The sequence below is a fragment of the Ranitomeya variabilis genome, chromosome 2 (assembly GCF_051348905.1).
Source record: "Ranitomeya variabilis isolate aRanVar5 chromosome 2, aRanVar5.hap1, whole genome shotgun sequence".
Classification (NCBI taxonomy): Eukaryota; Metazoa; Chordata; class Amphibia; order Anura; family Dendrobatidae; genus Ranitomeya; species Ranitomeya variabilis.
In genome coordinates, this window is record NC_135233.1 from 245,133,373 (window position 1) to 245,148,154 (window position 14,782).

The window sequence follows — 14,782 nt, forward strand, 5'->3', positions numbered from 1 at the left end:
CCGATGCTCCATCCACCTTCACCATGATAGGGAGAGGGTGGAGAGCTTCTGCCGCCTTGCGTCATCCGCTCTATTCAGTGGTGATTCAGAGGGCGGCTGCACGGACGCCATGTCATACTGTCCGGCTGTGCCCTGGCTCCAGGAGACTTAGGTGGATGATTAGTCCCCATGGTCGCCTGAGAGAGATGGAGGGAGATCGGAACGCTTAGGAACCGTCGCCACACTGGGAAGTGAGCCAGGGCTGGCATCCATCGTCGCGGGAAAGGATACAGGAGGAACGCTCCATGTACTTGCCCGTTGCTGGTGCGGGAGAGATCAGAGCTAAAAATTTGCCTGTCGCTCCCTTCTCTCCATTAAAAAACGAAAATTGGTGGGGTCCAGAGGACCCAAGTGCCTCCTGAGACACTAAGTAAGAACTGGCTCTGGATTGTCCAGCCTGTGGGTGTATACTGCAGGGGAGGAGTTAATCTTTTGTGTGTGTTTAACTTAGTGTCCTCCTGGTGGCAGCAGCATAACACCCATTCGTCCTGTGTCCCCCAATGATACGTAGGAGAAATTTGCTTGGTTAAGAACTGCAAAAATTGTTGTTTTTTTGAGAAGCAGATTATCAGCACATTCTCTCTTTTTTTCCCATCTATGGCAGTCCCTTAATCCAGAATATTTCATAACATGGCTCTGATCAGGTTTCTTTGACGCCCGTGGATCATAACAGTCAGACTGTGACCTGGACTGACTGAGCAGATACACGCAGAAATATCATTTACTAATTTTACTTTACACATATAAGCACAAATCTATCTAATCATAAATAAAAAAAAAATACTAAAACAAAGAAACAAGTAAAGGTTTCACTACTTCACACTTAAAGGGGTTGTCAAGACTTAGATACTGGTGACCTTTCCTTAGGATAGGAGCTGGGAATGTTCACTACACAGTGTACCTAGCTACCGTAACTGATAACAGCCGATCATGGAGACACCGGGTGTTGGACCACCACCGATCTGATACTGATGATCTATCCTTCAGATATCTAGACAAACCCTTTAAAAGATATTGTAGAAGTAATATAATCACTGCAATGATGACGCCTGTAGAAAGACTGGGGTGTGGCATTTAGGACGTCCTTAATGAAAGTTACCTAAATACCTGGATGCTTTAAGCCCCATGGCCATCCAGTGCCATGCATAGGATGTCATCAGAATAAACATGGCTTCCAATCCTATTAAAGGGATAGCCTGGTTTTAAGAAAAGTGTCTCTGGGACCATTTCTGCAGAGACGCAGCAACAATGACTTTGTACTCAGACTTACCCACAATTTTAAAAGCAAATTCTAAAATATCTGTGCAGGAAGCTTTAACTACATTTGAAATGATTAATCTGTGCTAATTAAAGTCAATCAAGAATGAGGTGAGGACAGCCATGTCACCCACAATTGGAGATATCCCTTTAATATGACCACAGCAGTCACTTGTGCGTCACTACCTGGATTTCACAAATAACCGTAATCTTGTGGGGTACAGTAAAAAAACATTTAGACTCTGCTCAATGATGTGAAGCCCTTAAAGTATAGAAATGTCCCATATAATGTCCTCAAGTATCATCTCATTGTGACGTTGGGTGGTCCTGAATGGCGTTGGTCATCCTCTGGTACCAGGGCTTGATCTTGGTGTTTGCCATCATATCATCAAATGATTGTAGACCTTCCATGACTCTCAGGACCCCATAAACGGCCTGTGGAGAAGAAGAGGGTCCCCAGGCTGATAAGTTCTTTGTAGGGATACCTACTGCTAATTAAGGCCACCATACACTTGAGACAAGTCTGCCAACAGTAAGGTTTATGGTGGCCTCTCGACTTCCCCCGACTTTAAGGGAACCTGTCACCCCCAAAATCGCAGATGAGCTAAGCCTACCAGCATCAGGGGCTCATCTACAGCAATCTGGAATGCTATAGATAAACCCCCGATATATCCTAAAAGATGAGAAAAAGAGGTTAGATTATACTCACCCAGGGGCGGTCCCGGTACGATGGGTGTCGCGGTCCGGTCCCTCCCATCTTCTTATGATGACGTCCTCTTCTTGTCTTCACGCTGCGGCTCCGGCGCAGGCGTACTTTGTCTGCCCTGTTGGCACTGGGAAAGGTCAGAGAGGCCCAGCACCTACGCACTGCAGTACTTTATATGCCCTGTTGAGAGCAGAGCAAAGTACACCTGTGCCGGAGCCGCAGTGTGAAAACAAGAAGAGGACGTCATCGTAAGAAGATGGGAGGTCCCGGACCGCAGCGGGATGCCCCTGGGTGAGTATAATATAACCTGTTTTTCTCATCTTTCAGGATACATCGGGGGCTTATTTTCAACATTACAGAATGCTGTAGATAAGCCACTGATGCTGGTAAGCTTAGCTCACCTTCGATTTTGGGGGTGACAGGTTCCCTTTAAGAGAATGATCAGGCATGTCGGATTTCTAATGTCCAATCCTTTTGTGTGCTAGAAGATAACATACTACTAGTGATGAGTGAATATACTTGGTACTCGAGATTTCCCGAGCACGCTTGGGTGTCATCCGAGTATTTGTAAGTACTCGGAGATTTAGTTTTCAGCGCCGCAGCTGAATGATTTAAAGCTATTAGCCTGCTTGATTACATGTGGGGATTCCCTAGCAACCAGGCAACCCCCACATGTACTTATGCTGGCTAACAGATGTTAATCATTCAGCTGCGGCGCTAAAAACTAAAACTCCGTGCACTAAAAAAAACTTGGAGGACACCCGAGCGTGCTCAGGAAATCTCGAGTAACGAGAATATTCGCTCATCACTACATACTACCAGAAAGCGGAGTCTGACAGCAACTTTCACATAAAGAGATGGCCATCAGTGGAATGATCGTTCATCAGACAGCTATTGAATGTGAATGGGGCCTTTAAGTATGGGGAAGAGGTTGGTCTTACCAGATCTGCCAGATTTGGTTGTGAGCCTCCCAGGAATTTTCTCTCTTTTCCCACTGCTGCCACCCAGGTATTGGCCGCTCTATACAGATCCTGACGGACATCATCTTGTAGGTTGTGTCTGCAAGGAGATAAAAGTAATTCAAGAGTCTTTGCATTTTCTGTGCACTGAGCTTCCAGCAAAAATGTGTAGACCACCAGTTGACCAGATGGAGGCCATAGAGAATCCTTTTGGCTTCAATCGTGACAGGTAACCAGCAGCATTTCATTTAATTGTAGAGTGTAGTGGATTGTGCTTTAAAGTACACAAAAAAACAATGCAGTATACAACCTTTTCACAAAGGGTCCCTCTGACTGATGGAAGCCATGGTATGCAATCTGTCACACGCTAGAAGTCCAATAATAGGCTTAAGTGTAATGCATATGGTATATAACCACCACACCTCCGCAAATAAGGGTGCAGTAGTGGAGGCAGATGTTATACTCTAATAAAAGGGGTTGTTTCCCGAAGACCTAATAGGGCATAAGGATATTGGAGGGGGCTCCTATATGACAGAATGGAGACGCTCCTGTTCTGCTGATCTTGAACTGCATTGTATGCTGTATCTCAAAGCCCATCATGTAATTCCACATGTCTCATGGAGTGGACGCTGCAGGGAAATTCATGGTTGATAGAAAAGATCGGATCACCAATATACAAAGATTTTTTAACTCATCATATTATTCAGCGACTCCCAACTCTAACAAGGAGGACATTACCTCGGTTATTAAATCATTAAAAACGCTAGAACAATTATTAATTAAAGAAATGCGGGACATGTGGGAGGTTGCCACTCTGGAGAGGTATATAGCATTTGACTGCATCCCAAAGGGCCTTAAAATTTATAAGGCCCTTTCAGGGGATATAGGAGACCCTGAGACTTTGTCTCAATGGAATAATCTTTTCAGAGCTTTCTCTAAACAAGCAGTCGAATTTATCATTGAAAAAAGGAGAAAACAACTTATGAACAGTAAACAAACCATTTCTAATTTATTTGATACCATTAGACCCTATCGGGAACACCCAGAAATTTTAAAAATCTCTAAAAGCATTCGTACCAGAATTAAGAACAAAGAATTGGAGATCATTAATAGAAAAAAGAAGAAATTTGGGAGGGATGCAGTTCCAGAATGCACTTTTGGAGACACTTCTCAAATGGAATCTGCTTTTGAAACAATAGACCAAATTAATATCAGCAATTTAGATTCCACTTCGGTCTCGGAGATTTTTTCCATACATCCAACTACTCCCTCTCCCTCCCATCAAGGTATACAAACAAATAATATGGATAATATGGATTCCAATACTGAGATAGTTACATCACCCAATAGAACACCACTATTGATTACTACAAACAATCGATTTCAAAACATTATAGATAGCACTCAATCACCACTAGAGGGTACGAGCCAGTCTCGACCAGTTACCCTGAATAAAACCACTTCAAAAAAATCAACTGCTGGCAAAGGGAATACTAATGCTAAATCTAAAAGCACACTAGGGGAATTTAAACGTAGCAACCATAAAAATATGCCCAACAAATCAAATAGACACCCTTTTTTTCAGTCAGACCCAAAAAAATCCGTAAAAGAGGGTGCAGGGGCGGGAAACTCGCCAAAAAAAAGAAAAGGTCAATAAGCTTTCAAAATCACACAGGAACGACTATCTTCAATCTAAGCAACCGACCTCTCAATATGGACCAAATGTCCCTTTTACAAAAAGGCTTGAAGTATGCCCCTGAAAGTAAATTTGATAAATTTGAAGCCTATGTAGGCATAAAATTATTTATGAGAAAATTGGCTATTCTGAGACATTTTCTCAAAAATCCCATTCTCAAAAACCCCATTAGCATTAACTCTGATCAGTCTTCTAATAGCATTTATGTCCATACAGATCTTAAAAATAAATCCCATTTTCACCCGATCAATGAATATTCAGTACAAATGGATACCTTCCAAAATAATGTAATTCAGGAAATACGTAAAATTAATGAGAATCGCTGCAGAAAATTCAAATTCAATCTTACATGGAAGGAAAAACAAGCCTTAAGCCCCCGTCTCACATAGCGAGATCGCTAGCGATATCGCTGCTGAGTCACAAGTTTTGTGACGCAACAGCGACCTCAGTAGCGATCTCGCTATGTGTGACACGTACCAGCGATCAGGCCCCTGCTGCGAGATCGCTGGTCGTGTCGGAATGGCCTGGACCTTTTTTTGGTCGCTGAGGTCCCGCTGACATCGCTGAATCGGTGTGTGTGACACCGATCCAGCGATGTCCACTGGTAACCAGGGTAAACATCGGGTTACTAAGCGCAGGGCCGCGCTTAGTAACCCGATGTTTACCCTGGTTACCAGCGTAAATGTAAAAAAAAACAAACAGTACATACTTGCCATCTGATGTCCGTCAGGTCCCTTGCCGTCTGCTTCCCACACTGACTGAGATCCGGCCGTACAGCGAGAGCGCAGCACAGCAGTGACGTCACCGCTGCGCTCTCGCTGTACGGCGGCTCAGTCAGAGCAGGAAGCAGACGGCAAGGGACCTGACGGACATCAGATGGCAAGTATGTACTGTTTGTTTTTTTTTACATTTACGCTGGTAACCAGGGTAAACATCGGGTTACTAAGCGCAGCCCTGCGCTTAGTAACCCGATGTTTACCCTGGTTACCCGGGTGCTGCAGGGGGACTTCGGCATCGTTGAAGACAGTTTCAACGATGCCGAAGTCGTTCCCCTGATCGTTGGTCGCTGGAGAGCGGTCTGTGTGACAGCTCCCCAGCGACCACACAACGACTTACCAACGATCACGGCCAGGTCGTATCGCTGGTCGTAATCGTTGGTAAATCGCTATGTGAGACGGGGCCTTTAGTTTCTCTACAAAAACAAAAAGAACTTGTTATACGTCCAGCAGATAAAGGGGGAGGGGTGGTAGTCCTTGATAAGGAAGCATACCACTCTGAAGCTATGCATCTATTAAGTGACTCCAAAACGTATAAGAAATTAAATAAAGACCCCACAAACAAGTTCAGTAGAGAAATGAAGATTTTTACAAAAAGGGGACTTGATAAAGGATTCATCAATGAACATGAATTTAAATTTATTAATGATGGGCCCCCAAGGTTGGCAGTTTTCTACTATCTACCAAAGATACATAAAGACACTCAAAATCCACCTGGGAGGCCCATTATTTCAGGGATCCAGTGTCTTACATCCAACCTGTCTAAATTGGTAGACTGTCACCTTCAAAAACTGGTAACATCTTCCAGCTTATCTTAAAGCTGTCTTGCCCATATTTTAAAAATTCTGCAGAATATCAAATGGCAAGAAAACTATATATTGGGCACTCTCGACATTGCCTCTTTGTACACGGTGATTGACCACACTAAAGGGTGCGATGCTGCCAAATATTTTTTAGATAAACATTCTAATACGCCTAGGGAACAAATTGAATTTTTAGGGGAGTGCATGAAGTTTATTTTAACACAATTATTTTATGTACCAGGAGGACTACTACTCCCAGCAATGGGGTACTGCTATGGGGACCAGGTTCGCGCCCAGTTACGCTAATTTATATGTCGGAAGATGGGAGGAGTCCTTCATTTACCCTGAAGGTGTTCTGCGCGCGAACCTGGTCCTCTGGCAACGTTTTATAGATGACGTGGTTTTTATATGGTCTGGTGGTAGGGAAACATTGAAAAAGTTTTTAATTGATTTAACTAAAAATGATTTTTTCTTAAATTTTAGCAGCAATATTAGTAATTGTGAAATCAATTTTTTAGATCTTAATATTTTTATAGAGGAAGGTACTATTCATACACGCACTTTTCACAAGCCGACAGACTAACAGTTTTATCCCTCTAGACAGCTGTCATCTCCCTCAATGGCTGTTAAATATTCCCAAAAGCCAGTATATGAGAATCCATCAAAACTGTTCTAAACCCCTGAATCTCGATAAGGAGGCAGAAATCCTTACAAAAAAATTTACAAAAAGGATATAATGAGGAAATGTTGGGGGTAGCCAGGAATGACGCCTTTTCTAAACCTCGTCAGGAGTTTTTCAAATGGTGTTTTCCCCTCAAGCTTTAAACATGCCTCCATCACACCTATCCTCAAAAAGCCCTCTCTTGACCCATCCTCTGTATCTAGCTATCGCCCTATATCACTTCTCCCCTATGCCTCAAAACTACTGGAACAACACGTCTACCTTGAACTGTCCTCCCATCTCTCTTCTTGCTCCCTCTTTGACCACTTACAATCTGGCTTCCGGTCACACCATTCCACTGAAACTGCCCTAACTAAGGTCACCACTGACCTTTTAACCGCCAAGAGCAAGCGACACTACTCTGTTCTCCTCCTCCTCGACCTGTCGGCTGCCTTTGACACAGTGGACCATTCCCTATTATTACAGACCCTCTCATCCCTTGGCATCACAGACTTGGCCCTATCCTGGATCTCATCATACCTAACAGACCGGACATTCAGCGTCTCCCACTCACACACCACCTCCTCACCTCGCCCCCTCTCTGTCGGAGTCCCACAAGGTTCAGTCCTTGGGCCCCTGCTCTTCTCCATTTACACCTTTGGCCTGGGACAGCTCATAGAATCTCATGGCTTTCAGTATCACCTCTATGCTGATGACACACAGATCTACATCTCTGGACCAGATATCACCTCCCTACTAACCAGAATCCCTCAATGTCTGTCCACTATTTCATCCTTCTCCGCTAAATTTCTGAAACTTAACATGGACAAAACAGAATTCATCATCTTTCCCCCATCTCACGTGACCCCCCCAACGAACCTATCCATTACAGTAAATGGCTGCCCACTCTCCCCAGTCCCACAAGCTCGCTGCCTCGGGGTTATCCTTGACGCTGATCTCTCCTTCAAACCACATATCCAAGCCCTTTCCACTTCCTGCCGACTTCAACTCAAAAATATTGCACGAATCCGTTCATTCCTCAACCAAGAATCTGCAAAAACCCTAGTCCATGCCCTCATCATCTCTCGTCTTGACTACTGCAACCTCCTGCTCTGTGGCCTCCCCTCAAACACTCTCGCACCCCTCCAATCTATTCTAAACTCTGCTGCCCGACTAATCCACCTGTCCCCCCGCTATTCTCCAGCCTCTCCCCTCTGTCAATCCCTTCACTGGCTCCCCATTGCCCAGAGACTCCAGTACAAAACCCTAACCATGACGTACAAAGCCATCCACAACCTGTCTCCTCCTTACATCTGTGACCTCATCTCCCGGTACTTTCCTACACGCAACCTCCGATCCTCACAAGATCTCCTTCTCTACTCCCCTCTTATCTCCTCTTCCCACAATCGTATACAAGATTTCTCTCGCGTATCACCCCTACTCTGGAACCCTCTACCACAACACATCAGACTCTCGCCCACCATCGAAACCTTCAAAAAGAATCTGAAGACCCACCTCTTCCGACAAGCCTACAACCTGCAGTAACCACCGATCAACCAACCGCTGCACGATCAGCTCTATCCTCACCTACTGTATTCTCACCCATCCCTTGTAGATTGTGAGCCCTCGCGGGCAGGGTCCTCACTCCTCCTGTACCAGTTATGACTTGTATTGTTCAAGATTATTGTACTTGTTTTTATTATGTATACCCCTCCTCACTTGTAAAGCGCCATGGAATAAATGGCGCTATAACAATAAATAATAATAATAATAATAATAATAATAATAATCCAACTATTAAAGGCAAGGACGAATTAAATTTCATCCCAATTATCACTCAATTTAATGCCAATTCAAACATTTTACGTAAAATAGTGAAAAAACACTGGCACGTTTTAAAAAATGACAAGGTTTTGGGGGATACAATGTCAAACCAGCCCCGCTTTATATATAAAAAATGCCGTAATTTAGGCAACCTGATAGCCCCCACAATACAAAACAAACTGGATTTCAAACAAACCACTTTATCCCGGGACTTTCTGAAGGGTTTTTTTCCATGCCGAAAATGCACTATGTGCAAACAGGTCCAAACGAGAAAGCAAAGCAAGTTTTGTAAGGAGGAGGCTGAATTCACTATCAAGGAATTCATTACTTGCTCTATCAAAGGGGTCATATATGCCATAATATGTCCATGTAAAAAGGTGTATATAGGACGTACAAAAAGACCGTTAAAAGTAAGGATCAGCGAGCATGTCCAGAATATAAAGAAGAAATTTCTGGGTCACCCCCTCTCAAAACACTTTCCTGAACACCACAATGGATCCACATACTGCACGGAGGCTATAGGCATTGAGAAAATAACTCCACATTGGAGGGGTGGTAATTTTATTAAAGCCATGTCAAGAGCGGAGACAAGATGGATTTTCACCCTGAATACTGTCATTCCCAAAGGACTGAACAGCGGGGTGGAACTTTTTGGATTTCAGTGATTCTATTGGCGGATGGCGGTTATAAGGACGGCTATGATGGGGTAGGGTCCATTCCTGAGGAAGGAGACAGACGTCTCCGAAACGCGTTGACATTTTGTGGTCCCTACCGCCATCCGTAGCGCACTTTTCAGTCACGTGGGCGGTCACGTTACTCACATCAGCACACAGGTCCTTTCCCAGCGCCGCTCTCACTCTGCGCACTCAGAAGGATACCGATCTGCACGTACGAGTATACGCCGCTGCAAGTGCGAGCTCAATCTAGCGTCACGCTGCTATCGGCCGAGGCAGCTGCCGCATGTGAGCAGAATCAGCTACTATTATCTTCAGCATAACGCCACCAGCCGTCGCTGGAGAACACAGCCTGCAACCAAGCACCTTATCCATCGTGGGGGAACACAGCCTGCAATCAAGCATCTTACCTGTGACTATGAACGCTTCTTCTAGGTAAGATTGCTGGTGTTATTCAGAACATTTTTTCAGCTATTTTCAGATATTATCAGGCCACTCTCTATTCACATTAATGAAGAGGTGTGTTCTCAGGATATGAAATTATTGTAGGCGGCATCTTTGTGCATTTATTTATTCATATTCTCCCCTTAGGGTTTTTATTAGCGCGAATACGGATATCTTATATCCATTTTTAGGTTGGCCACAGCTTTCCCTAGCAAAATCTGCAGTTTACCAGGAACACGACCCAGGGCAATCAGAAAACTGATGACTGATCGATAAGAGCACAGAATATGTAACACACACCTGCTCTTTAGTCTTTTCCCAATGAAAAACATAGCGGTTGCGCCCACGTATTTGGCGAAGATGCCTTCCACGGAGCCAAAGTTCCCTTCACGAACAATGTAGTCAAAGGAAGCCAGTGCCTCTCCAGGGGTCCGGTAAACATTAGGGGAGATGAGATGAACCAGCCAGTCATCTGCCCACTTACGCCATTTCATTTCCTCTCTGCAAGAAAAGATTTCACATATAACAGACGCCAAATGTACGAGATTTCTGACGTCTCTTACCTACAACAGCAGAACTGTGATGGAGACCATAGCGTCACTCCAGGGGATCTGTGCCTGGCACATATGGGCCCCCGCTATATAACCAGCACAGTCTCATGGCTAGTTATGTGCAGAGGGCAATTCCAGGCCCATACTGTTCTTACACACAGCCAGGTCGCGTTTGCTCCGACATAATATCTAACACTCACTTCTGGGACTCTTTGGATTCATACAGACGCTGCGTCTCCTGTTCGTTCAGCATGAGCCAGTATCGGTTCTGGTACTCCGTCACCTCTTTCCCTTGCTCATTCGTCACCTTTATACCCGGATAGTAAGATACAATCTCCTCCAGGCTTTTCCTTCATTAAAGATAAAAATACTGACAAGTAAAAAAAAAAAAAAAAGAAAAATTCTTCATGAAGAAAACACAAAGCTGGCGTGACGTTTTCATACTGGGAAACATTAGTCCCGCTGTTCTTACCCGGACACAAGGAAAGTTTTCACAGCGCTGATGATCACCGAGGAGTCGTTTAATTGCTGATGGAAAAACAAATGAATAAGTGAGAAATGATTAAAAAGTGCTCCCCCCCCCAAAGTGACCACTCTGCGACAGTCATATAACGTATGGTGCCTCGTACACTGCACAGACCAGAAAAATACGGCCGGCACGCAAGGAACAGAACGCCCCGGCAAGGCTCCTACCAGTGGGGGCGTCTTAGGAAAACGGCAAGTTTTTAAAAAACATGTAATGGGAAACCCCCTCTTAGGGTACGGGCACACAGCATCATTTAGAGAGTTTTCCAAGGCGAAGCTGCGTTTTCTTGCGCTGTCTTTATGCTGAGAAAAGTCACTTACCAACGTGGAGGCAGCACTGGCTATGAGAATGGGGACTTTCCTGTAGCTGGAGAACTTAATCTCTTTCCGGAGGACGGGGTTCACCTCCACAACCTCATAGGGCAGCTGGTGGTAATCGAGGAACGCGCGGACCTTACTGCAAAAGGGGCACGTCTTGTACTGGTAAAGGGTGAGCTGGAGACCTCTGGAGTCCTGAGAGAAGACAATATTAGCATTACAATTGCACGCACCGCATGGAGAGCACTGGTCAGCCTTAAAGGGTTATTCCCAAAACTGCCGATGATTGGGCCCCGTCCTGAGTACAGCGATGGTGCACAGGACTGACCTCTGGTCCATTCATTATACATGGGACTGCTCAAGAATGCCAAGTGCAGCGCTCCACTATTTTAAGCAGCCCTGTGTATAATGAACGGAGGTCGGGCATGTGCACCATCGCTGTACTCCGGACGGGACTGTTTTCAGTATCTCTGGGGGGCCCAATGGTCGGACCACCAGTGATCAGGGCACAGCTTTCAATGTTGACATAGGAACAATTCTTCAATCAATGACCTTAACCCAACCTTTATAAATATGGTGGGGAATGCATTGGAGAGGCGAACCATCTAACGTGTATGGGGCCGATTCTCCCCATAGGATGGGCATGTCCTGTGGGGTGATAAGCCCCCCGCAGTGGGGTCCGGCAGCCTTATGCCCCTGTTCACACACACAACACGTGCACGATCGGCGGAGCTGAGCGTACATGGGTAACAGCAGCGCCCCCTCCCGGGATGGCGGGAAACGTGTCCTCTCCCAATGTACCAGGTAATAGGTAGAGAAGCAATTCCCCAGCCCCTGGAATGGCCAGGACCCTCCCTTAACATCTTTCCATACCTTCTCCTCCTCCGCCGCCGCTCTCTCCTGCTCTAAGGAATATTTTAGGGTCTGCATCACCCCAAATGCTCCCCCGAAGGCAAACAGCAGCCCCCAGGTCTTCCTGCCCCCTCTCCCTGCCTCCTGCCATCGCCAACCAGCCCTGTACCCACGCCAGGAGCTGTACTGCAGGCAATCCCAGCTCCGCTGTGGTGTCACGGGCACATGCCCCCCCTTTAGATGGCTCACTGGATAAGAAATCCGACTAAAGCTCCTGACAGCGGCTCCACTGCCTGTAACTACCGCCCCAACCCGCAACTGCCCCGCTAGTCGCCATGACACCCTGCCCAGCTCCTGAACCCTGTGCGCCGCCATCTTGGCCACATCCAAAAACCCCGCCCCTTCATCAGTAGGAGACAGAAAGCGAACCAATCAGCGCGTAGAACGCAGCAACCAGTCACGGCCGGCAGAGGTATATAAGGATATGGTCACATGACTGGCGGTCACATGACGAGTGGCGGCGATCATGTCAGGACCTAACGGGGATCCGCAGGTTCCTCTGGGCGGAGTGTCCGCGGAGGAAGGTGAGAGTGTACCTGCTTATTAACCCGCTGCTCCCCGAGCTGGGCGTCTCCTGCTGGGACTTGTGGTTGTACAATACCCGCTATACATAACACTGGCAGCCGCCGTCTCTTCTCGGCCACGTCCTGTTTACCTATAAACAGGCACCTGTAATGCAGGCGGCAGTGTCTGGTTCCAGGCCATCACCCACTGGGTTAGGGGGTATTTAACCCCTTCACTCCTGGACACATTTTGGTTTTGTGCTTTTTCTTTTTTTCCCCTTCCCATCTTCTATAAGACAGAACTCCCCCTTTTTCCATCCCCCTTTGCCGTAATGGTTTTTTTACTGCTGGATGAGTCGTAGTTTTGTATGACACCGTTCACTTTAGAACAGATTAGAAAAATCCCACTGGGATGAAATCCCCCCCGAGATCCATTACAACTTTGTGCATTTAACCTAGAAAGTAGAGTCGAACTGTAGGGTCATAAATCAGCCGAGCGCTCTCAAGAAGGAAAAGCGCTATCCCCTACCATGAGCTCACTGATGGATTCGCCGTTAACTCTTTCAGCAACCAGAAGTAGACCATGAAGCACAAAAGCTATCGAAGGCAAGCAGTGCAAAATTTGTGATGAATCTCGATCGCAAAAATACATACATTTATCAACAATTCATTTTGCTTCAAGGTGGCCAAATCCTTTAAGTTGGCTTAGTTTGTTACTGCATTGGACATAACGGCGTCTTCAGATACTTATTCCTTGTGGAATTCCTGGACATCAGTGCCCTCCCTCCCAGTTTTCGTCTACATCAAGTTACAACAGCCGGTAACTAGTTCTGGCTGTTGTAACTTTACTAGAAAAGGAAGGTGAAGACGGGGAAACACCAGTCTCTCGCCCTTCTACATCTCACCTGACTGCTCCTAGGATTGTGTGCTGGTCCCAAGGGAGAAGGAAAAAAGGAAAGGGAATTCCTATTTCATTCTTTGTCCCAATTCAGCCCAAAGTGGCTTTTTTCTTTTTTCAATATCGTCTCCTGCTTATTTTTCAGACTACGCCGCCTTGGACTTCATGTTGGACCAGATAAATTTCTGCTTGGATCACTTGGAGGAGAAAAATGATCTTCTGCACGCTCAGCTACAGGATCTTCTAGAATCCAATCGCCAGGCCCGACGTGACTTCCAGGAGCAGCTAAACCAGAACGGAGCGAGCAGACCCTCGCAGCAGGACGAGGGGGTCTAACCTCCAGACAATGCCAGCGAGCGTCCTGTATTTCCACAACGTGGCCCAGCTCCCTGCCCGAATAGACTGAATACCCTAATTTATTACCTGCAATGTAGAAAATTGATGAACGTAAGGTTTTCCTTAGTGCTGCCTCTCGGGGGCGCTATATAGTAGGATAATGTTGTAATAGTGTTATCTGTGAAAAGTGGCCCTTGTCTTAAAGCATTTTAACATCTGGCTAGTTTCATTTAGGCTTTTTTTTTTTTTAAAGGGAAGTGGGGGATGCAGGGCATAAAGTGTAACTATCAGTCGCAGAGGATGCGACTGGGCCCATGCAGCAGGGGGCTAGCTGACGCTGCCACATATTTCAATTGGATGTGCATCAGAAGAGGGCGCACATTCTGCTGAAATGTATTACGGTGCAGAGACCTGCCGGTTGCACTGTAAGGCGGGGGTCACACTAGCGTAGAATACGGACGAGTGCTATCCAAGAAAACATCACATAGCACTCAGCCCAGTGTTAATCTATGGGGCAACTCACATCACTGCAAGTGTGACCCTGGCCTAATACATGCTTCCTGCCCATCAGAGGCTTGCAGCTGACGTCAGCATTGCAGTGAGGGCATGTGCTGCCCATGAATGATGCCCCCAAATCAGCTACTGGCTTCTGCACTGGCTATAGCAGAGGATGCTGCACATCGTGGGAACAGAGGAAGGCAAAAAAGAGGAAAGGGACCAAACAGAATACATTATACCGGGAAGGTGCCCATGATGGGGACATTACAGGCTGTGGCATATTATATTGGGGAGGGATCTATGACGCTACAAGGGCCCATACATATAACCAACATGCAGCTGGGAGCCCAGGTCTACTTTTGCACCAATGCCCATTGGACTGTAGTTACATCACTGATGCAG

At 46.0% G+C, this 14,782-nt stretch overlaps 2 protein-coding genes across 2 annotated transcripts; one reads left to right on the forward strand and one right to left on the reverse strand.

The window, feature by feature from the left end:
- Positions 1-1,422: 1,422 nt before the first annotated feature.
- PTGES2 (prostaglandin E synthase 2) lies at positions 1,423-12,531 on the reverse strand. Its single transcript, XM_077284384.1, has 7 exons — positions 12,107-12,531; positions 11,237-11,428; positions 10,863-10,918; positions 10,591-10,740; positions 10,140-10,340; positions 2,944-3,061; positions 1,423-1,731 (listed from the first exon to the last, which is right to left on the reverse strand). Exons 1-7 carry the CDS (start codon positions 12,458-12,460, stop codon positions 1,603-1,605), a joined length of 1,200 nt encoding a protein of 399 aa, XP_077140499.1. The 5' UTR covers positions 12,461-12,531; the 3' UTR covers positions 1,423-1,602.
- On the forward strand, positions 12,513-14,101 carry BBLN (bublin coiled coil protein). Its single transcript, XM_077284385.1, has 2 exons — positions 12,513-12,669; positions 13,692-14,101. The coding sequence occupies exons 1-2, from the start codon at positions 12,612-12,614 to the stop codon at positions 13,880-13,882; spliced, it is 249 nt and encodes an 82-aa protein (XP_077140500.1). The 5' UTR covers positions 12,513-12,611; the 3' UTR covers positions 13,883-14,101.
- The last annotated feature ends 681 nt before the right edge of the window (positions 14,102-14,782 follow it).

Bases quoted from the DNA above. Each gene is read 5' to 3' on its own strand.
- PTGES2 (XM_077284384.1), bottom strand. From the start codon at position 12,460: ATGGCGGCGCACAGGGTTCAGGAGCTGGGCAGGGTGTCATGGCGACTA. The intron at 10,741-10,862 runs GTAAGAACAGCG...TCTTTAATGAAG, and splicing joins AAAACTTTCCTTGTGTCCGG to GAAAAGCCTGGAGGAGATTG. The intron at 10,341-10,590 runs GTGAGTGTTAGA...CTTTTCTTGCAG, and splicing joins GAATCCAAAGAGTCCCAGAA to AGAGGAAATGAAATGGCGTA.
- BBLN (XM_077284385.1), top strand. From the start codon at position 12,612: ATGTCAGGACCTAACGGGGATCCGCAGGTTCCTCTGGGCGGAGTGTCC. The intron at 12,670-13,691 runs GTGAGAGTGTAC...CTTATTTTTCAG, and splicing joins CGGAGTGTCCGCGGAGGAAG to ACTACGCCGCCTTGGACTTC.